At 44.6% G+C, this 23,741-nt stretch overlaps 1 protein-coding gene across 16 annotated transcripts in view; it reads left to right on the top strand.

The window, feature by feature from the left end:
• Window positions 1-23,741, top strand: part of RALGAPA2 (Ral GTPase activating protein catalytic subunit alpha 2) — a 327,703-nt gene that overhangs the window by 57,897 nt on the left and 246,065 nt on the right. For all 16 annotated transcript variants that reach the window (XR_016216034.1, XR_016216033.1, XR_016216032.1 and 13 more), the window contains exons 4-9: window positions 3,744-3,801; window positions 10,801-10,844; window positions 13,669-13,846; window positions 15,103-15,218; window positions 18,246-18,384; window positions 20,408-20,607. Coding sequence is in view for 13 of the 16 variants with exons in the window: in XM_089307358.1 (XP_089163484.1) it covers window positions 3,744-3,801; window positions 10,801-10,844; window positions 13,669-13,846; window positions 15,103-15,218; window positions 18,246-18,384; window positions 20,408-20,607 (735 nt within the window). In the remaining 3 variants the exon portion in view is untranslated. The remainder of the gene's footprint in view (window positions 1-3,743; window positions 3,802-10,800; window positions 10,845-13,668; window positions 13,847-15,102; window positions 15,219-18,245; window positions 18,385-20,407; window positions 20,608-23,741) is intronic.

Here is a 23,741-nt window from a genome sequence, read left to right as displayed (position 1 = left end):
TTCTCTCTCTTCCCCTTACTGCTATTTCCTCCAGCATTCTCTCCCCGCCTGCCTTCTTCTTGTCCTAAGTGCAGGTACCTTTCACCTAATGAAGTTTGGGATGTGTGTTGGATCTGTTTATGTCAGCATTATCACATACTAACACAGGAAACGGTATACTCTTTAGAGGCAGGGGCTTGTAACATGACAGATATCCTGAATAGACTTTTCTCAAAAGAAGCAGAAATGGCCAACACCTTACTAATCCCCAGGGAAATGCAAATTAAAATCACAATGAGATATCACCTCACACCTGTTAGAATTGCTATTATCAGAAAGATGAAAGATAATAATTGTTAGCTAGGGTGTAGAGAAAAGAGAAGCCATGTGCACTGTTGGTGGGAATGTAAATTAGTACAGCCATCATAGAGAATAATATGGAGGTTCCTCAAGAAACTAAAAATGCTTGTAGAATGACCACAAGATCCAGGAATGAATCAAAATCAGTATGTTGCAGAGATATCTCCACTGTAATGCTCACGGCAGCAATGTTCACAGTAGCCAAGATATGGAAAATAGCTTAGTGCTCATCAATGGATGAAGAGAGAAATGAAATGTATTACAGTTACACAGTGGAATACCGCTCAGCCTTAAAGAAAAGGAAGTGCTGTTATTTGCGGCAACACGGATGGACCTGGAGGACATTATGCTCAGATAAGCCAGGCACAGAGGGACAGATACTGCTGCATCGCAAGTACATGTGGAATCTGAAAAAGTCAAAACGTAGAGGAGTAGAGACTGCAGTGGTGGTTGCCAGAGACTGGAGAGGAGGGGAGAAAGGGGAAGGGGAAGATGTTAAGCAGAAGGAATAAGTTTTCCAAATCTATTGTATTAGTGTGGTCTCCATAGATAATAAAAATGCATTTTAAATTTCATGATTACTAAGGGAATATATTTTAAAAGTTCTCATTTAAAAAGCTAAATATATGAAGTGGCAGTTTTGTTAATTAACTTGACGTAATTATTCCAGGAGTTATTCATACATCAAAACATCCCTTTGCATCCCATAAATAAATAGTTATTATTTATCAATAAAATTTTAATTTCAAAATGCAAGTAGAGGCAGGCATTTGGCAAGGTAGTAAAAATGTTATTTGGGACTTCTGTGTCCTATATTGAAGTGTGCAGGTTTCAGTTCTCACTCTACTTCTGATTCCATCTTCCTGCTAATGTGTACCAACTGCAGATGATGGTTCAGGTTCTTGGGTCCCTGCTACTCATGTGGGAGACTTGGATTAAGTTCCTCGTTCCCGGCTTTGATGTGGTTCACTCCTGGCTGATGTAGGCTTTTGGGATTGAGCCAGCAATTGAAATCTTGATCTCTGTCTCATTATCAATCCAATGACATTTAAGGAAAGACAGGCTACATCTTATGTTACTGTGAACATAAGGCCATAGCAAAGATCATGGTTGGTTGCCTGTAAATTTTACAAATAAAAATCATTCAGAATTCACTTACTGAGTATTCACTGAGCAGTCACTGTGTGCCAGGGATCCTGTAGGTGCTGGAGATGCTTCAGGGAGCAAGAAGTGTTGGTCTCCTGGGACTTATTGTACTCTGGTGGAGGGTGCGTGGTCTCAAAGCTGGTAATAGCAAGATCCTTGCAGCTAGGGAGGACTCTGCTGAGGACAGGCCAGCTCAGGGCAGAGGCACAGGGGAGTGGGAAAAGAGCCAGGCTCATTTAGACAGAGTGCTCACAAAGGCTTCTGCGAGGAGGTAGCATTTGAAGTGAGACTTGGATGGCAAGGTGATGCCACCTGTGTGGGGTGGTTGGTGGAAGAGCAGGGCAGGCTGAGAGAAAAGTCCCTACCGCCTGAAGTCACTTGGATTTAATGGAAGTCTGCCTGTTGTGGTGTTTCCCAGGAGGAGTTTCCACACATTCCTTTGCTGTCCAGTGGGAACAAATGAAGTAATAATAATGCGTGTGTTAGAAGAGAGCAAAAAAAGTCCAAACTGTTCAGAGGAAGGAGGCAGTTCTTCAGCTTCCTGGAGATCTGACTATAAAACCAGTTAAAGCTTTACTTATTTATTTACTTGCTTACTTGAAAGGCAGAGTGAGAGAGGGAGAGACCAAGAGAGCGAGAGAGATCTTCCATCTGCTGTTTCACTCCCCAGATGGCTACACCAGCTAAGACTGAGCCAGGCTGAAGTGAGGAGCCAGGAACTCTCTTCTGGTCTCCCACATGGATGGCAGGGACCCAAGTACTTGGGCCATCATGTGCTGCCTTTGCCAGTGTGTTATCAGGAAGATAGATCAGAAGCAGAGTTGGGACTTGAACTGGCTCTCCAATATAGCATACTGGTGTTGCACACTGCTACACCATAATGAACATTTTTTAAAAAGATAGATTCATGTATGTATGTATGTATGTATGTGTTTGGAAGGGAGGGAAGGAGAGAGAAATTTTTTATCTACTGTTCACTCACCAAATGGCTGCAATAACCAAGTCTGGGCCAGGGTGAAGCCAGGAGGCAGGAACTCTATCCAAAGTCTCCCACATGGGTGGCAGGGGTCCAATGCCTTCCAAGGTGCATTAGCAGGGAGCTGGATTGAAAGTGGCACAATCAGGACTTGAACTGGTACTCTCGAATGGTATGCCGGCATTATGAATGGTGCCTTATTCCTCTGTGTCATAGTGCTGGCCCCTCAATAAAAAAATTATTCTAGTTTTTTAAAAAGATTTTTTTATTTATTTGAAAGGCAGAGTTACAGAGAGGCAGAGAGAGAGAGAGAGAGAGAAAGTGAGAGAGAGAGAGAGAGAGCGCGCTTCCATCTAGTTCACTCCCTAAATGACTGCTACAGCCAAAGCTGGACTGATCGAAGCCAGGAGCTTCTTCCGGGTCTCCCACACGGGTGCAGGGGCCCAAGGATTTGGGCCATCTTCTACTACTTTGCCAGGCCATAGCAGAGAGCTGGGTCAGAAGTGGAGCAGCCAGGACTGGAACCATTCCCCCTATGGACACCTGCACTGCAGGTGACAGCTTTACTCCCATGCCATAGTGCTGACCCCTATTTTAGTTTTTTAAAATATTAGACTTTTAGGCTAAAAAAAAGAATATTAGGCAGGCTAAACCTAGAGTGAGGATTTTCATTGTAAAGTAGTAATGTATTATTAATACCAAGAAAATTATTTTGGTGAGTTCTGGATTTTCTGCATTTTTAAGAGGGTGGTTATAGATCAAGTAAAGTAATATTATTAACCAAGATTAATTTGTTCTAGAGTGAGAAAAATAAAAGTCATTCTCCTTGGTTTTGGGGAGTGGGGTGAGGGGAGCTATTTTCACTAGCTAAATACTCCTGTCTGTTACAAAGTGGTTCTTTATCTACTGATAGAAGCACTTACAACTGTAATGTTTGTTACTTGATTAAGATAAAATGATCATTTTAGGTTTTTTTCTCTTGTTTTCTTTTGGGGGGAATTAAACTTGGGACAGTCATTTCTTTAAAACATACGGGGGTGGAGGGGTGGGATTTGCCTGGGCAAATTAAAAGAAAACAACAACAATCCCCTGGAAGACTGTGTAACTGCTGTATAAACCGTATTGTATAATGCTGTATAAGCTGTAGTGTTTATGTTGCTACAAATAATTTTTTCTTTTCTGAAACTTACATATAGCAGGCAATATGGCCTATCATGAAAATATGTAATAGCACTTGTCTGTTTTCTTTATATCTTACTGTTATTTTTTATTTGCTTTCTAGAAAATACTACAGTTTCTACCTGAACGAATCTTTTTCCGATGGCATTACCAGAGTATAGGTAAGACCAAATAAAAACAATTTTTTTAGTAATATAGCTTTTTTGCAATTGAATTTTCCGTAATGCCTTATATAATTAGCACCATCAGGACAGTTTATAACAAGATTATTAAGGGTATGATAATTAAAACCAAGAAAAGTACAACCTGGATTTTGGAAGAGAATGTATCTGTTGCTTGTTGTAAAAGTGCTAAAGTGTGGCTCATAGACCAGCAGCATCAGCCCCATCTGGGACCTTGCTAAACAGACAGATTGTCTGGCCCCAGCCAGACCCATCCAGTCATGGATCTGTTTAACTTTTCAAAGGTTTATTTATTTATTTGAAAAAGTTCAGAGAGAGGAGGAGTGACAGAGAGAGAGAGAGAGAGAGAGAGAGAGAGAGAGAGCGCGCGCGCACTTCATCTGCTAGTTAATTCCTCAGATGGCTGCAACAGCTAGGGCTGGGCTGAAGCCAGGAGCTTACTTGTACCATCTGCTGCTGCTTTACCAGGCACATTAGCAGGCGGCTGAATCAGAAGAGGAGCAGCGGGGACTTGAACTGGAGCCCAGATGGGATGCTGGCATCATAGTTGATGGCTTAAGGTGTTATGCCACAATGCTGGCCCCAGCACCTTTATTTTTGACAAGAGCTGTGAGGGAATTCTTGTGTGCATGAATCTTGAGAAACATTGAGCTAGAGTATTTTCTGAAATAACTGTATATTTTTCCTCACAAAAGTAGCTAGTTCTTTATGCCTAGGTCTTTGACTCAGAATGAACTATGTTTGAAAGCTTTAGGATAAGGCAGTGAGAGGAAACTTGAAATAAAGCAAATTACCACAGCTGCCTTTCTGTCCAGCTCGAAACACTTAACAGTATCTTGTCTCTATGTGCCCAGCACAGCTGGATTAACTGCGATATTGGTTGTGAATTCTGCTTTCTGTTTTAAAGAGTGTCTGCTTCAAAAAAATGTCCTACATGAGGGATCTCTGTGAGTGAGACCCCAGTGGAAAGAAGGGGCCATCAAAGAAGGATGTGCTTTTCTCTGAAGGGAGGAGAGAACTTCCACTTTGCTTATGGCCTTGTCCAAATACTGACAGAGTCTGTGGTCACAAAAGGCTTCCACAGCCTTGGCAGCTCATGTCAGGAGCCTGGGGTGATCACTTGACTTCATACATAAGAGTGTTAATTGTTAAATTAACAACAGGAATCACAGTGCACTAACTCTCCATGCAGGACCTCTGTCCTTAATAAGTTGTACTATGAGAATTAACTATAAAACTTGTTCTTTGTGTGTGTGTGTGCAAATTGTTGAAATCTTTACTTAGTACAGAGTTGGTCTTCTGTGTGTAAAGATAATTGAAAATGGGTCTCAATGGAGAATAGAACAGGGAATGGAAGAAGGAGGAAGAAGTGGGGTGGGAGTGTGGGTGGGAAGGTGGGTATGGTGGGAAGAATCACTATATTCCTAAAGTTGAACCTATGAAATTTGTACTTATTAAATAAAAGGTTTGAGGGGGAGGGTGGTGGACAGAGTGTCTGCTTCAGTCTTTCTGTCTTACAAAAGGCTGGCATTTCCTACTGTTTTTCTACCTTACTGGGTGATCATGTTGGAGGAGGGCATGACCTTATTACGGAATCCAGCTCTGCTCATTTATTGTGGGAGACATGTTTGTGTGCAAAGTTTGGGAACAGAAACGAAGACTGTCTGAGCATCCCGTCACTAGGCCTGTTGCCCAGTGGAGGGACAGGAGAGAAGAGTAATTGCAGTGTCATTGTTGCCAGCACACAAGTGTGATGGGAGCAAGGGGGAGAAGTTGAGTGATTCTATTTAGCGGAACTGGAAGAGCCTTCAAAACAGGCAATTGTGAGTTGAGCTCTGGAAGTTGAGCAGGTAGGTCAGTGTGTGCAGAGTCGTGGAACCTGAGAGAATATGGCCTGGTCTTTAGGCTTATATATGTGAGGAGTAACTGACTCTTACAGAAACTGAGTTATTTCAAGTTATACTAATAAGTTTAAAGATAGTAAAGTTTCTGTAGCAAGTGTGTATATTAAACTGAATGACTGCATCATTACTTTTAGATAGTATCTTCACATTTAAATCTTTGAAATACACAGGAAAGTTTTTCCTTTAAATCACTGAGGGAACCCTCTTTCTGCCAGGGACCGTTTGGATACTGATAATGTCAACCATGGGCCACACAAAATTGTCAACTTAAAAATTAGCCTGGCAGGGATGGACTGGGTTTCGATTCCTGGTTGCAGCTGCTTTAGCAGGGCCAGACCAAGCAATTTCATGGGCCTCACACAGCCCGTGAGCTGGACGTTCCCCACCCCTGCTTTACGTCTTGGAGAGTTGTCCATAGCATTCTGCCTAATTGGAGCTTTGAGATTGTTTAAATTAAAGTAAATTTTTTTTAATGCGAAGTGTAAGCTGCAGAGACTTCCTGGGGAGTTGTGACGCTCCCTGGCATAGTAGAAAAGGCTGACAGTGGGAAATGACTGCTCTCAGCATTCGTTATCTGTGCTAGATATAATCCTTCTTTAATTTTGCTTGTATCTTTTGCATGAAAACCACACTCATTTTCCTCAGATAGCTCTTTAGAATGTCTGAAGATTAGTAGGCCCCCTCAGCATGAATAAACTTATTAGAACTATGCGAGAAACTTGATTTGCATTTGTGTTGTGTAACTTCATGCATCCACTAGGCAGTGTGTGGTATTAACTTTTAAGTCTGCCTAATACGACAAAAACAGGTGAAAATTGCTGATACAAGCAGCTTTTTGCCCAGTTTGGTAGCCTCTTAGCGGGAATAGTGACTGGATGCCTCAGCCGCCTTGGTTGAGATTGCAAAGTATTAGGTCTCTTGAGCCATCACGTTAACAGTAATTGCTGTTTATCTGTTGCATAGACGCAGCTATCTCCAGGAAGTAGTCAGACCGCATCTTATTTCAGAACGCGAAAGTATGAGCATTTGCATTTAAAATCATCCGTATGCATTATTGATGTTTAAATTCTTAATGTTTGAATCAATGAAGCTCTTTTCAGATAAATATATTTTTGCACAAATAGCCAGATTAGAAAATGGTGTTTATTCCAATCCACATCTCTTTTACAGTGATCTTTGTGCTAGGTGCACCTTTGAAACCAGACTTCAGAATTTAGAGCAACACCGTGGTGCAGGGACGCACAGTAAAGCAAACAGCTGAGAACCTCACAACACATTGCTGGTGTCTGTGTGTGACACCCCAACTGTTATTTCTGTGGCTTAAATATTTACCATCAGTGAAATAACTGAACCTGAAATCGCCTTAGTCAGGTGTTGGTAGCATAAGAATTCAGAACATATACTGTCCGCTAATGGCAAAGCTTCTGTTTTCGTGGCATTTTGGATTTAGAAATTGCCAATGAGAGATTGTGGATTTGTAATTATAGGCTTTTGTTTAATATACCTCACTACGCTTCTTGCATTCTTTCTAGTTTACTTAGATTTGTATCTAATAAGAATGCTGCTACAGATTTCTTCTTTTTAAAAAAAAAAAAGATTTATTTATTTATTTGAAAGTTACACAGAGAAAGAAGGGGAGGCGGGGGGGGCGGGTGGTCTTCCATCCATGGGTTCATTCCCCAATTGGCTGCAATGGCCAGAGCTTCACCGATCCAAAGCCAGGAGCCAGGAGCTTCTTCCGGGTCTCCTGCGCGGGTGCAGGGGTCCAAGCACTTGGGCCATCTTCTACTGCTTTCCCGGGCCATAGCAGAGAGCTGGATCAGAAGTGGAGCAGCTGGGACTAGAACCAGCGGCCATATGGATGCCAGCACTCCAGGCAGCAGCTTTACCCACTATGCCACATTGCCAGCCCCTGCTACAGACCTTTTTTTTTTAATTATTTATTTGACAGGTAGAGTTATAGACAGTGAGAGAGAGACAGAGAGAAATGTCTTCCCTCCGTTGATTCACCCCCCAAATGGCCACCATGGACAGTGCTGCGCCGATCCGAAGCCAGGAGCCAGGTGCTTCCTCCTGGTCTCCCATGTGGTTGCAGGGGCCCAAGCACTTGGGCCATCCTCCAGTGCCCTCCTGGGCCACAGCAGAGAGCTGGACTGGAAGAGGAGCAGCCAGAACTAGAACTGGCACCCATTGATGCTGGCACTGCAAGGTGGAGGATTAACCAAGTGAGCCAAGGCACTGGCCCCCTGCAGAGTTCTTAATGAAACAGTATTGGCAGCTCCCAGGGGACATGGTGTTCTGTATGGTTGAGTTAGAACCTTGAGGTTTTGTTCCATGCACCACTGATGTGGTATGCTCCTGTCCCAAACTATAAATGGCAGTGTCCCTAAGCAGCAGAATCTAAAATAAGAGGGACTCCTACATTCTACAACCCTCAAAAGCCCTCAGACCTGCTGGGTAGCCACGTTTTATCCTGAGAAGGAAGAAAATAATTTGAAACATCAACTACCACAGTGCTTGTAGTCTATTTCTTATGTTATTTTGCTTTGCTTGCAGAGGAGACATTTTATTTCTCTTATAACTTTTTTTAAAAGATTTATTTATTTATTTTAAAGGCACAGTTATAGGAAAGAGAAAAATCTTACATCTGCTGGTTCTCTCCCTAATTGGCCACAATGGCCAGAGCTGGGCTGGTCTGATGCCAGGAGCCAGGAGCTTCTTCTGGGTCTCCCATGTGGGTGCAGGGGTCCAAGAACTTGAGCCATTCCCCACTGCTTTCCCAGGTGCATTAGCAGGGAACTGGATCAGAAGTAAAGCAACCAGCGGTTTGAGTCCCGGCTGCTCCAGTTCCAATCCAGCTCTCTGCTATGGAGATGGATGGAAGACACTCTCTCTCTCTCTCTCTCCCCCTCCCTCCCTCCCCCTCTCCCTCTCCCTCTCCCTCTCCCTCTCCCTCTCCCTCTCCCTCTCCCTCTCCCTCTCCCTCTCTCCCTCTCCCTCTCCCTCTCCTTCTTTCACTCTCTGCCTCTGTGTAACTTCGCCTTTCAAATAAAAAAATAAATCTTTTTTTTTAAAAAGTAGAGCAGTCAGGATTTACACCAGCATCCCATAAGGATGCAGGTATAAAGGTTGCAGGTGGAGGCTTACTCACTACCCAACAATGCGAGCTCTCTCTTGAAACATTTTAGAGGGAAAAAGCACTGTGTTGGTTCTCTTTGGGGTGTGTGTGTGTGTGTGTGTGTACGTGTTTTGTAAAGATTCAGTTATTTGAAAGGCAGATATACAGAAAGCAAGAGGGAGAAGACAGAGAGACAGAGATATCTTCCATCCATTGGTTCACTCTCCAGAGGGCTGCAATGGGCAGGGCTGGGCCAGGCTGAAGCCAGGAGGCAGATGCTTCATCTGGGTCTCCCACATGGATGGCAGGGGCCCAAGCACCCGGGTCATCCTCTGCGGCTTTTCTCAGGCTATTAGCAGAGAGAGCTGGATCAGCAATAGAGCAGGTAAGACACCAACCAGTGTCTGTATGGGATGCTGGCATCAACAGGTGGCAGCTTATCCTGCTACACCACCATGCCAGCCCCCTAATTTTTTTTAAGATATGCAATTTGATAAAAAGTTCTGTTGCTTATGACATCCACGATTTTTCTATTTTAAAAGGGTATTTATTTCTTACTTTATTTTATTTGAAGAGAGAGAGAGAGAGATAGAAAACATGCTGAGAGTGTGCTGATGTTTGCTGGTTCACTGTCCAGATAGCTGTAACAGCTGGGACTGGGTGAAGCCAAAGGCAGGAGTCAGAAAGTCAATCTGGGTCTCCCACATAGGTGACAGGGACTCAACCCTGCTCCCTTCCGGGGTTTGTGTTAGCAGGACGCTGGAACGGGGAGCAGAGCTGGGTCCATGCACTTCAGTATGGGAATGTAGGTGTCCCGGGGGCATTTGAACAACTGTGCCAAAAGCCCACCCCAACTATCTCCTTTTTTGAGATTAAGATCCCAGTTTAGAGGTTACATATGAAATTTTAATGGGGTTGCCAGGCCATCTCTGTGCTGTTGGCTTGAACAGTGGAGTATCGGGATCTTCCTCCACCCTCGGGCTACAGCGCCCAAGGTGCAGTTCTGAGTAAATCTTGGTCCCGTCTCCTTGACAGTGACCAGTGTGCTCTTCTAGAGGTTTTACTAATGGGCCAAGCCCTATAAATGTGGTTGCCATTGCCGGGAAGAGTCACGCCATCCTGACTATCTGTGACATGTTCTCGTAAAAATGTTTTGTGAGCCGTAGTTTATATTATTTTTACCTTTAGAGGTTTAAAAGATCATTTGTTTTATGCAGGACAAGAGACATTTGCATGTAATCCACTGTGGGCATTTGGGTTACCTTAATATCCATCATTTTAACTCTTAGCAGAATTTTTAAGCAGTACATACTTAAAGCTTTTTATCTTAAAAAACGGCAAAGGAAGACCTTTCTGTCTCACTGTCCACTCTGCCTGTCCAAAAAAAAAAAAAAAAGTTTCCCTCTGTGACATTACTTTGCATCAGAAAGTTAACTTTCTTCCTTTAATTTTTTTTTTTTTTTTTTTTTTTTGACAGGCAGAGTGGACAGTGAGAGAGAGAGACAGAGAGAAAAGTCTTCCTTTGCCGTTGGTTCACCCTCCAATGGCCGCCGCGGCCGGCGCGCTGCGGCCTGCGCACCGCGCTGATCCGATGGCAGGAGCCAGGAGCCAGGAGCCAGGAGCCAGGAGCCAGGTGCTTTTCCTGGTCTCCCATGGGGTGCAGGGCCCAAACACCTGGGCCATCCTCCACTGCACTCCCTGGCCACAGCAGAGAGCTGGCCTGGAAGAGGGGCAACCGGGACAGAATCCGGCGCCCCGACCGGGACTAGAACCCAGTGTGCCGGCGCCGCTAGGCGGAGGATTAGCCTAGTGAGCCGCGGCGCCGGCCCTCTTCCTTTAATTTTTTAAAAATAACGTTTTTTTCCAAAAGCATTTATTTTTTCCTTTCTAAATTAAAAATAGATCTTAAATGTGCATTCAAATACTCCATTTCTAATCCTTGTTTTAAACTTTCAGGCTCAACTTTAAAGAAGCTTCTACACACTGGAAATTCTATTAAGGTATTTATTTTAGATAAGCCATTTTGAAAAATACAGTCTTTAAAAATCAGTTGACCTAGGTTTTTTTAAAAAAATTTTTAAAAATTTATTTCTTTGAGAACTCAGGGAGGGAAGAGATGAGGGGAGAGGGAGAGAAAATGAGAACGCTTTGGTCTGCTGGTTTACTTCACAAATGTCTGCAACATCTGGGGCTGGGCTGGCTGAAGCTGGGAACTGGGAACTCCATCCAGGTCTCCCACCTGAGTAGCAGGGACCCAAGTACTTGAGCCGTTCCCTGCTGCCTCCCAGGGCGCACATTTGCAGGAAGCTGGAGCCAGAAGCTGGACCTGGATATTGACCCCAGGTGTCCCAGTGTGGAACACGGGCATTCTCAGCAGCATCCTAACTGCTAGGTTGAATGCCCATCCCTACTTGATTCTTAGTTTTTGTTTTTGACCAAGAAATTATATGATAAATATTGTTAGCATTTTTGTTCTTACATAATAACATGTTGTGAGAGACATTTTAAATATCTTAAGAGAAAGTAGTTTGCAGTTCAGCGTTTGGAGTTATGAGTTCTTGATTCTGTTGGGTGTAGCAAGGACCCTGGGCAAGCCCCTAACAGCTCCAGTTTTATCTTGAGATAAAGGAAGAGCAGTTCCTTTCCAGTCTTCAGAACTAAAATGCCTGATTCTGTCCACCTCAGGGACCTAGGTAAAATTACAGTTGTCTCTGAATTAATTTTGCTAATTTTGAGAACTATTGTGAGAACTATTGCAGGACCTCACTCTTGAATTACAGTCTATTTGCAGCCAATCTTGGAATTTAGGTTAAAACCAGCTTATTTTAAAATGAATAGCATATACCATTTGATGCTGGGATATGATGATCCTAAATCATAAGCAGTAGAAAGAAGCCAGGTTGGTTTGTGAATATTTTAGGGAAGATAATTCACTTGTAGCCAATTAGGTTATGCAAGTCCCTTTAACAAGCTAATGCATTTTTGGTTTTATATCATTTTAAAGAAGCATAGCCAATTACAACTTGATATGTCAACTGCTCCATGTTGGGGAGAAAAGGAGTGAGCTATTCCTGGCCTGACTATAGATTCCATATTTCCTCCCTCCTATTTTAAACGACTAATCTTACAGTTAAATTCTGTCAGATTGTTATCTCCTATTTATTCTTAGTCTTATTTATATTTTGTTGCCTTAAATATAGTCAACATAAAAAGACATAGAATTTCATAGAAATTTTCCTCCTCTTAATATACTTTGATTAGCTATACACAGAGCTATGTCATTTTTTGCCTGGCTGCTGAATAATATTTTGTATCCATTGATATCACTTGTTTTGTCTGCTTGTGGACAGGGGGCAGGTGTGAGTGGTCATGGAGATTTGTTCAGAGCAGTGGTGGAATCCAGGTGTCTGGAAGTGTGCTGAGAATCCATGTGGTTGATGAGGTGGCACTGGTGCATGTAGGGTTTGTTGGGAGTCTGTGTCTGTCTCCACAGTTGAATGCACACAGGCCTGCGAGCATACAGGTGCACACATACGCAGCCACACACACACACGTTGTTTCTGCACTTCTCGCCCTTTTGGTTTCTCTGCAGAGCCCTGTGTGTGGCTTATAGCACCCTTGATGCAAAGGAGCCTGCGCTCATTTGGGTCAGTTGGAAGCAGAGCAGGAAGTCACTGCGTTTGGAGCTCAGTACATCTTTTGGCTGCATTCAATGCATTTTTCATTCTCCTTTGCTTTTTTTTTTTAAGATTTATTTATTTATTTGAAAGGCAGAGGACAGATCAGAGAGAGATCTTCTGTCTGCTGGTTCATTCCCCAAATGCCTGCAATGACCAGGCCTGGGCCAGGCTGAAGCCAGGAGCCAGGAGGCTTCTTCCAAGCCTCCCAAGTGGTTTCGAGGGCCCAGGAACTTGGGCCATCTTCTGCTTTTTTTCCAGGTGCACTAGCGGGGAGCTGGCTCAGAAGTGGAGCAGCTGGGACTGGAATCTGCACCCTCTCCTTTGCTTATTTAACTTCTAATGACATCATCTTTTTAGCAATTTAGGGAAACAAAAATGGAGGGATGCATGCTTTTGATTCTAGGAATAGAATGAAGTTGGAAGTAAGTATGGAGAGGGAAATAGGACACGTCTACCTCTGTCAGTATTTCCTACCAGGTGAAGCCAGCCATTCAGAGCATGGTGAAGGTGTTGGAGAGAGAGGAGGAGGGACATAGGCAGGAAGCCAGAGAGCTGCTCTATCTCATTGAGCCAGGTCCCCAGGATCTTATTTACTTGTAATAGTTGTGATTGTCAAGAACGTCATAACCATGTGCATAGTACAGTTCATGTTAAACATTCTATCCAGAGCACAGTATGAATCTGGAGGGAGATTATCTTTGCTATTGTTTTCATGGATAGTGGAGTGTTGCTGATGTGGGCCTTAGGGAATGCAATACTTCTGCTGTTAGTGGGAAATACATAATGCTAAACGTGAGCCAGGCAGTCCTTTTATGTGGGTTACTCAATCCCTGTAGTAATCTTTTGTAGTTAAAAACTGTTGCTATCCCTGTGTTACAGAGGGTTGATTGGTTCTTCTGGGGTCAGAGCTGAAAAGCGACAGAGCCTGCATTTGGACCCAGGCTGGCTCCAGAACCCAAGCTCTTAATGCTTGTGCTGTGTCATGGTGTCGTACTAATTTGTCACTAAGGGAAGAACTCAGTGTAATACTTCAACCATACTTTCACTTCTCCTTTTTCTTTCCCAAGACTGACGCTGCATCACAATGCATTTCTCCAGATACATGTAAGCATTTCCTTTTCACTGATTGTAATTTTGTTTTTAGATAAGATGTGAAGGAATCAGGCTGTTTCTTTTGTGGCTGCAAGCCCTTCAGACAAACTGTGCAGAAGAGCAGGTGCTGCTGTTTGCTTGCCTCGTGCCTGGTTTCCCAGCGGTCCCGTCTTCCAGGGGACCCTGCACACTAGAGACGCTCATCAGTCCTGGCCCTAGCGCAGCTGATGGTAAGCATTGGAGGCAGGTCCTGAGAGTTGACCCTGCTCTTGAACTTACTTTGGGGTATTCCTTGTGTTTTCATTTTCTTCACTAGAAATCTTGAGGTCTGAAGAGGAGTTACTACTCCCTGTGCATGGTCACAGTAGGCCCTTACAAACATTAGAATCAAAAGACTTGGAACCTACTTTGTAGAAATGATGACAAGAGAAATGTGTCAAAGTGGTAGGAGAGCAGAAATGGAAGAGAGAGGACAGCTGTTGGCAGTGACAGGAAGCAGAGACATATGGTATGTCTGGAGTATGTGTGTTGCAGTTAATGAGATTTAAATCCACCACTCAAAACTACTGTCTATTGTCCTCATCACTGTAATCTCATAAGTGAGCATTCATCTGCTCAGCCAGGTAGTATTTTGCCAGCTGTGAATTTTCATGCAGTGTTTATGGAAGGACAGCAGTGGCCTCAGGGAACCACTGGCGTTAGCCATTTTTGTCCTGTGAATTTTTAAGGATGTCATCCTATTGGTTTATAACTGTGTGTCACTTTAGTGCCCAGTCTCTGGCATTTGATCTTGGGTTGGCCAAGCCAGAGTTGTTATTGTTATTGTTTTAATCTAGTCTCATTTTAATCCTCATGCAGTATTGGCAGCATCCATGCTTATTTGTCACTAAGGGAAGAACGTGGGGTAATACTTTAACCATATGTTTAACTTTTAATCTATTTTCATTTTATTTGAAAGGTGGGGGGGGGGCAGGGCAGACAGAGACAGACAAAAAGAGATATCTACTGCTTCACTTCCCAAATACCTACAAGAGCTGGAGGTTGGCTGGGCTGCAGCTAGGAGCCTGGAACTCAGGCTTGGTCTCCTCATGTGTGGCAGGCACTCAAGTACTTGAGCCATCATCGCTCACTGCCTCTCAGGGTGCACATTAGCAGGAGGCTAGAATCAGAAGTGGAGCCAGGACTTGAATCCAGGCACTGTGATAGGGGATCCAGGTGTCTCAAGCACTATCTTAGCCACTGTACTAAATGTCTGCCCCAAAGAAGAGTTTTAAAAAGGAAAAAAACATGGTCCAGGGGGAGAGATGGCTTTGCAGACAGTGTGTGCTGTGTTCATGAGTGCTTTGTGCACCTTGGCTTGGAGCTGGTTGTGAGCAGTGCCAGTGGCTGGCTGGATTGATTTTAATGGAGACCACATTTTAAAACCCTTGGCCCTGTTTAAAATTTAACTTTGGTGAAAGAGCTCTCATTGTTTTCCAACCTGCAGCAAAGATATATCCAGAAGAAATCACTCCACTCCTGCCAGCCGTATCAGGGGAGAAGATCGCTGAGGACCAAACCTGTTTTTTCCTGCAAATACTGTTGAAGTACATGGTTATTCAGGTCAGAGAGAAGTCATCGCTATTTCAGTGATGGGCTTATTCTCAGTAGGAAGGAGACAGTTCTACCTCTTCTTTCTCTGCGTGTCCATGTGTATTCTTTCTGTTCTTTGATGTGATTTTATGTGACCATTCACTAAATAGAATATGTGCCAGTGTTGGGTCATCTCAGCAAGACTGAGCAAACATACTATGTTGTGTGAGTGCTTTGAGACTATTTTTCCTTCTTTATCCCTTCCCTGCCCCGATCCCTGTACTAGCAAGACCAGCTGGAGGAGGAGGCAGGGCCAGAGGTTGAGCCAGTGGACCAGGAATGGGCAGAGTGTGGGTTGATCTCATTGTCCCATCAGCACCAGCCTACTCTGGGTCCCCTCTTTCTTTTCCTTCCAGTCACCCACTGAGTATAGAACTGAAATCCTTAGCGTAGGATTTTAGTAGGTGATTTGTGTCTCTTGGTCTATGTGAACACAGCTGACATCTCACACTTAACTTCATGGACGCCCTCTGTTTCCTGCCTTCTGCTGTGACTGCTGAGACGTCAGGCCCCAGGCCACCAGGTGGCTCTAGTGGGCACTGCAGAGGGAGGGCACCCCTCTGTTTGCCCTGCTGGTACCTTGAGGCAACGGGATGGTGACTGCCCCTTCTGCGTGAGGCTCTCTCCACTTGTGATGTTTTCTTCTGGCCCTTTCCCTCCATGTCTCTCTTCTTCACAGTTTTCCTTAGGGCTCTGTGCTTTTCTCTGCTGTTCTTTGAGCTTGCGTATGTGGCTGCCCTTCTCTGACTCAACTTTGCTGGACAGTCCTGGCCCCTTTCCTCCCCCGTTTCCTTCAGCCAGCCCCGAAGTACAAGGACCCAAGAAGTACAAGGGTCCCAAGAGCATGACTGGGACATCCTGTCGTCTCTGGAAGCTCCAAATTTGAGCCCATTCTACGTAAATTTCAGGTGCCGCCTGTTCAGAAGGGGTTGGGCATTCTGTTTGTCCAGGGAGAATAGAGTATGCAGAACATGGGTGTGTTGGGGCCCTGGGTTCTCCTTCTAGGTGTGTCATGAGTGAGTTGTGTTATCTTGGGTACGTCATGTAGTCTGTAGGGGCCCCATTACAAGGGGATGACATGGACACAGGGCAGAGGTTTGTATGTAGGCTCTGCCCTCTGTAATTATGTGCAGAATTTGGTTTGGATGTGCCTCCCTCCAGTCTGTGGGGTGAGTTCTGAGAGCAGCGCTTCCTCCAGGTTAAGGATGCCAACCCCTCAGCCCCTGGGGCAGCCAGAGGACCCATCTTTTTGCCTCTGGGGCTGTGAGCATGCTATGAAAGGAGATGGGAAGCTCTGCTTTGGCTTACTCTGTATTGGGGGCCATTGACAGGTCTTCTCTAAGGTCCGCTCTGCATCTTACGCCCCATGTGGCATGGGATGATAGCACTGTGGTAGCCAGGTAGCCTTCAGTTCCTGGGTGACCAGCTGCCAAACTGTTAGGACTGCTCACATCGTGCATACACCGAGTGGGGGTTTTGAGAGGGTCCACGCTGTGCATGCACTGCATCGTGGTTTTGAGGGGGAGAATATTATCTCAGTACTTTGAAAGCTTTTAACTTAACCCATAGCTGGGCCAAGAGGCTTGTTTTATCTTAGCCTGGGAACTGTTACATATTTTTTAAAGATTTATTTATTTGAAAGACAAATATACAGATTGAGGGAGAGTCAGAGAGAGAAAGAGAGAGAGAGAGAGAATGAATCTTCCATCTGCTGGCTCACTCCCCAAATGGCTGCAATATCTGGAACAGGGCCAGGCCAAAGCCAGGAGCCTTGGAACTCCATCTGGGTCTCCCACATGTGTGGGCCAACTTCTGCTGCTTTCCAGGTGCATTAGCAGGGAGCTATATTGGAAGTGGAGCAGCTGGGACTGGAGCTGGTGCCCAGATAGCTTGCATGCATCATAGACGGTAGTGTCACCCACTGTGGCACAAGGCCAGCCCTGTGAATTGTTTTAATAGGGAGAATGAACTTTGCGAGATTCCATAGCTTCTGTCTTTCAATGCTGATTTTGCTTGTGGGTAACAGTGGATGAAATCCATGAGAGGGACTAGTGTTTTAACTCCTGTTTTTTTTTTTTTTTCTTTTGAGTTTAGAACAAAAAAGTACCTGATTATTTCCAACTAAATTTTTTTTTTTTTTGACAGGCAGTGGACAGTGAGAGAGAGAGAGACAGAGAGAAAGGTCTTCCTTTGCCGTTGGTTCACCCTCCAATGGCCGCCGCGGTCGGCATGCTGAGGCCAGCGCACCGCGCTGATCCGATGGCAGGAGCCAGGTACTTATCCTGGTCTCCCATGGGGTGCAGGGCCCAAGTACTTGGGCCATCCTCCACTGCACTCCCTGGCCACAGCAGAGAGCTGGCCTGGAAGAGGGGCAACTCCAACTAAATTTTTTAAAGGCACAATGAAAGAATATGTGGGAAAAACTATGGGCATGATGTGGTAGATAAGTTTGAAAAGATGACACTATTGGGTGATTTATTTTTTAATATTCAGAAAAAATATTGCTGATAATATAGTTACTTTTTTTTTAAGATTTATTTATTTATTTGAAAGGCAGAGTTACAGAGAGAGAGAAATGCAGAGAGAGAGAGAGGTCTTCCATCTGCTGGTTCACTCCCCAGATGATTGCAATGGCTGGAGTTGCTCTGATCTGAGGCCAGGAGCCAGGAGCTTTTTCTGGGTCTCCCATATGGGTGCAGGGGCCCAGGGACTTGGGCCATCCTCCACTGCTTTCCCAGGCCATAGCAGAAAGCTGGATCGGAAGTGGAGCAGCCAGGACTAGAACCCGCGGTGGCTTTATCCAGTGCACCACAGCACTGGCCCCATAGTTATTGTTTAGTTTTGAAGTATTGATTCCTGTCCTCTTTTAAGATGATTTCATTATATGGTTGTCAATTTTTCTTCATTTACAGTAGGAATTTTAATAACAGTTCAGTTCAGTACATGTGAATTTGAAATATAAATATTCCTATGTTCTTTTCCTCATATTATCCAAAGGCTGCAAGCTTGGAGTGGAAGAATAAAGAGAATCAAGATACTGGTTTTAAATTTCTTTTTACATTGTTTCGAAAGTATTATCTTCCTCATTTGTTTCCATCATTTACTAAGCTAACAAACATCTACAAACCTGTACTTGGTAAGTACTTTTGGCTAGAGGACATCCACTGAGAAACCGGTGCAGTCTTTCCCTCAATGTGATCTTTCATTGTTTTAAAGCAGAACAGCCATTATATTCTTGTGTTGAATGGTAACTTTATTGTAAGATGTGTTAGAGTTTCCTAATAAGTGATCTTTACTGTTTGCACCAATGTGTACCTGAACGAGAGCAGTAAAGGGAAATCGTGGCTTCTATGCTCAGAAGTAACTTGAGGTGTATTATTTTTGGTGTAATTATATTTACCATTTTCTAGTGTGAAAAATCCCACACTTCCCGAAGTCTGCTGTTAGGAGGAGTAGGATGTGCTGACGCCTGGCCTTGCCTAGTGAGGGAGGGCACAGCTGCCCACCCTGTGCCCTCTCTTTCATGCTGGCTTTGTGATCAGCAGCTACTACTGCTAGCTGCATATAAAGGACAGATGTTTGTGTGTGTGCACAGCAGGCCCAGAGGGGAGGAAACATGCAGGAATTTCTCGTTTATCTCTTAAGGTTTTCCTTGTGTAGGAAAGGAGGGCTCATGGAGCAGAAGTAGCCTCTAGCTTAGCGAAGGTGGGGTGCAAAGTGTCTGTTCCCGATTATTAAAACAGGTGGTGTTCGAATAAATAACAAGAACCATTTTGAGCGTGTGGAGATCATCAGGGATATTTGTCCACTTGGGGAACAGGGCTGGCATTCAGTTGTCTGTGTGTGCTACATGTGTTTATGTGTGTACACATAGCCCTTGACACAAACACACCTGCCGGTGGGCAAGGAGAGAGCTGCTGAAGCTAGGGGAGTTGCAAGACGTGTAGAAGTCCTGGAGTTCTGACTGTTAGTGGGACTAGGATGTGTATTTTGTTAGCTGTGTATGTGTGGATATTTTTTCCAAACTGGTTTCTGATTTTATATGTAGTTCATATTCATTGTAAACAAACAAACCACAAACAAATCCAACAGTGTGTTGTTAGTAGTTCTAGATTAAAAGGTTCTGTGTAGAACTTTTTTGCCCCATTTACCTAAACATGTACAAAAACTCGTTAAGACAGGGAGTGGTCTGTGGCAAGTATTCTCTCAAGTCCAGAACCGTGTAATTTTTGAATTGCTATGGAATTTAAATAATGGAAAATCGACTTCTTAATTCGTTTTTTGGAAAACGTAGTGTCTGATATACCAAAGATGAAATGCGACTTTCTGAATTCTTTGAGACATAAAGTACGTTATGTTGATTCTGTTTCCTTGGGTTCATCTAAAGGGAAAAAGATGTAAAATTAAGGTTCAGTGGATTTAACTAGTGCAGTTAGATGTTAAAACGCCTAAAATATTTTTTTAAAGATTTATTTATTTGAAAGGCAGAATTACAGAAAGAAGAGAGACAGAGAGAGAGACTTTTTCATCCTCTGGTTCCCTTCCCAAATGGCTAAAATGGCCAGGGCTTCACCAGACCGAAGCCAGGAGCCATTCTAGCTCTCCCACGTGGGTGTGGGGGCCCAAGAGCTGCTTTCCCAGGAACATTAGCAGGGAGCTGGATCGGAATTGGAGTAGCTAAGACTCCAACTGGTGCCCATATGGGACACCAGCACTATAGGTGACAGCTTAACCCACTGTACCACAACACCAGTCCCCTAAAATGATTTTTTTAAAAGTTCATATATGCTTTGACATTTGTTCCAGCCAGAAATTAGATTGGGTGTATCATGTATGAAAAGTCTCATGTTCTCAGAATCTCTCTTAGTCTCATGTAATCTCTCAGCATCAGTAGGAGCTGCTGGTTTAGTTTTCCCATAGCTGTTCACCATCGCTGGATGAAGACAGGGCTGCTGAGAACCAGCCTTTCTTGGTCACATGCAGGGCAGAAATGGAAGCACACCTTCCAGGAGATACCATTTATAGTCCTTCCTGGTTCTTCATTCTTAGTCACTGTTAAACAACCAGATGTCTGTTCATTTCATTGAAAGCTGAAACACTTGTGTGGGCCACACAGTCTGAAGTCGCACTAATCTAGTCCTGTGTTCTTTTTCTGCCAGACATCCCCCATTTGAGATCCAAGCCAGCGTACATTACTACAACTAGAGACAATGAAAACATTTACAGTACAAAAATCCCCTACATGGCAGCTCGTGTTGTTTTTATTAAGTGGATTGTAACTTTCTTTTTGGAGAAAAAGTATCTAACTACAACACAAAACACTAAAAATGGAGTTGATGTGTTGCCTAAAATCATCCAGGTAAGTGATTCATCATTTTTCATCTCTTAGTGCTTATGTAAAAAATACAAAGTGAGTGAGTTCTTACAGGTTGTTGGTTATAGGGAATCCGTTTATAGGGAATCATTTGTTATTTTAAAGATTTATTTTATTTATTTGGAAGGCAGAGTTATGGAGAGAGAGGGAGAGACAGAGAGCTCTTCCATCCACTGATTCACTCTTCCAAATGGCTGCAACAGCAGGGACTGGGCCAGACCAAAGCCAGGAGCCAGGAGCTTCATCTGGTTCTCTCATGTGTGTGTAGGGGCCCGAGAACTTGGGCCATCTTCCACTGCTTTCCCAGGTGCATTAGCAGGGAGCTGGATCAGAAGTGGAACAGCTGGGACAGGAACCTGCTCCTGTATGGGATGCTGACATCTCAGGCAGAGACTTGACCCCCTGCGTCACAACGCCAGCCCTGGGAATACATCTTACAAGTGTTAGCCCACCCTGTCCATAACACTGAGGTTGCAGAGGGATTGCAGCAGGAGGTGCTACTGTGAGGCAGTGTTGGGGGAGGGGGCGGTGCGGTGGTGTTCTGAGAAAGTGGCTGCTGTGTGCCACTCCTGGTCCCGTCCTTCACACTCTCACTCCGTTGCCAGTGACTCCTGAGCATGAGCACAGGCAGGCCCTTGGGAAGCATGCAGGTGGCCCCTGGCCAGGACCCACAGGGCTGCCATGCCTTCTGGCATCTTAGCGAGGAAGTGGATCAGTGGTTCAGAATTCCGGCCGCTTGTGGAGCTCAAAAATGAGGTCCCTAGAAGAGCAGGCTGCCTCTCTGTGAAGCCCCTTGTGTGGGGCCTACTGTGCTCTGTCTCTTGGCTGTGGTCAGACACAAAATGGGGGCCTTCCCACCAGGCCGAGTGGCTCGGCATCTCTGCACTTGGTAGAACACCACCACAGGTGGAGGTCAGAGAGCAGCCACTTCACTGGGGGACGGAAGCTTGTGGCCTTGTGTGGTTTTGTGCGCATGGTGCCCAAGAACAGACAGAAGTGAGGTGCACTAACTGCAGGTTTGCCGGTGCCTGGAGTCACAGGAGTCACAGAAGCATGATGTAGGCCTGAGCTGGCAGACACTGAGGAGGAAGAAAGGTGGCCCGGGCACTTTAGTCATAGGATCGTGAAGGAGAAAAGCCATACAGAGACTAGAGCGTGTGGCGCACAGAAGAGAACTCACTACGGGGCTAGAGGGAGGGAGGTTTTCCAGACGTCCATGGGAGATGCAATTACAGTGAGAACATAAAAGACTTCCTTTACAGAAAGAGAGGGAGAGAGAGAGAGAGAGAATCTTCCGTCCAGTGGTTCACTCCCTAGATGGCCACACCAGCCAGAGCTGTTGACTTCCTCTGGATCTCCCACTTAGGTGGCAGGGACCCAAACACTTGAACCACCTTCCTCTGCTTTTCCCAGGCCATTAGGGAGCTGGACTGGAAGTGGAGCAACTGGGACACCAACCAGCACCCATGTGGGATGCCGGGGTCACAGGTGGCGGCTTTACCCGGCCCCCCTCTCTCACTGTTTTGTTGCAGCTTCCACCTTGATTGCAAGTTGCCTGCCAGCAGCTGGGGCACTGCTTTCCTTGTTTATTTCAGAAGCAGTCCAGGAATCTAAAACCGTTCTCTTTTGTCTGAGTGCAACAACTTAGGTTACCATCCCACCCCTGGAACCATAGCAAAGCTCTGGATGGCTTAAGGCTGGATGTGTGAGTGGCCCAGGAGGTTCCATGGTTGGCTTCCATTAAACAGACTCTCCCCTGGTCCTGTGGTGAGGCCAGCTTCCTGTTTGTCACCTGGGCTGTGTGGATGGAGGATGAACAGCCCAGAGGTTCTGTTAGGGAGGGGAGTCAGTGCCAGGCAGATAGCCTTCCATGCCTGCTGTGCAGATGGCCGTGCCTAGAGATGGCCACTGCCATGGTAGAGGCTGCTAGTGCTTCATGGTAAGTTGTTGTTTTTTAGTTTTTTGTTTTTTTTTTTTTTTTTTTTGCATTTATTTTTATGTATTTGAAAGAATAACAGAGAGCAAGAGAGACAGAAAGAAACCTCCTATCTACTGGTTTACTATACAAATTGCTGCCCTGGCTAGGGCTGGGCTTGGCCAGGCTGAAACCAGGAGCCATCTGGATCTCCCACATGGGAGACTTGGCTGTGTTCGCTGCTGTCCCAGGTGCATCAGCAGGGAGCTGGATCGGGAGCAGAGCAGCTGGGACGAGAGCTGATGCTTCAGTATGGGATGAAGGAGTGGTGGGCGGCGGCGGCCTCACCGGCTGCACCGCAACACCGACCCTGTTGCTTTAGTTTTCTCTTGCAACTGAAACAAGTTACCACAAACTTAATGGACCAAAACTGATATAACAATGTCATTTAAAAAATAACAATTAAAATGAAAGAGATAGAAAAAGTGAATCACACAAGCTGATAACCCTGCAGTGTTTGTGTCGTACACTCATTTATTTTTTGACTACTACTCTCATCCCCTCTCATTCTTAAACTACAAAGACAAACACAGGCTGCCCTTAACCATGCCAGGAACTCATGACAGAATTGAGTGGCACCAGGAATCACCTCTTCTTTAACACCTGCTTTGTGGGTGTCCTTATTGACCCTTACTGCAGAAAGAACAGTAGAAGTGTGTCCTGTGAGGCGGAGAGGACCTTAGGGAGTAGGGAGGTTCAGGGAAGAAGTACAGGGCAGTTTCCTGGGCTCTGGCAGGGCTCGCCTGTTCCAAGCAGATGTGTCAATGATTCAGTCTTCTTCACATGCCAGAGAAAAATAAATGTCATCTTAGCATTGACCACTTGAGTTCACTAATAACAATAGTTGGAAATTCCAGCTTGATTCTAGTGGGTAGGAAATGGAGCTCTCTCTGGGGTGCTTATTTGTGTTCTTGCTATGTATAGACTTGTTAGTTTCATTTATTCTAAGTCTTACCACTTATAATTATAAATGTTTTTCAAAATGTACAGATGTTTTTGGGAAATAGCCTTTTATAGGAAGAGTGTTTAATCAAGCATCATCTTGTTAAAACATTTTCATTTTATGGCATGAAGTGAAATCCATTTATGGTACCATCATGCTCTATTTGACAGAGCTTATTTATCTTTTTTTAAAGATTTATTT

This window comes from Oryctolagus cuniculus, chromosome 11 (assembly GCF_051225735.1).
Source record: "Oryctolagus cuniculus isolate XC-2025 breed Fujian yellow rabbit chromosome 11, ASM5122573v1, whole genome shotgun sequence".
In the NCBI taxonomy this organism is placed as follows: domain Eukaryota; kingdom Metazoa; phylum Chordata; class Mammalia; order Lagomorpha; family Leporidae; genus Oryctolagus; species Oryctolagus cuniculus.
The sequence above is the reverse complement of the archived record's forward strand: the minus strand, read 5'-3'. Positions and strand labels throughout refer to the sequence as shown.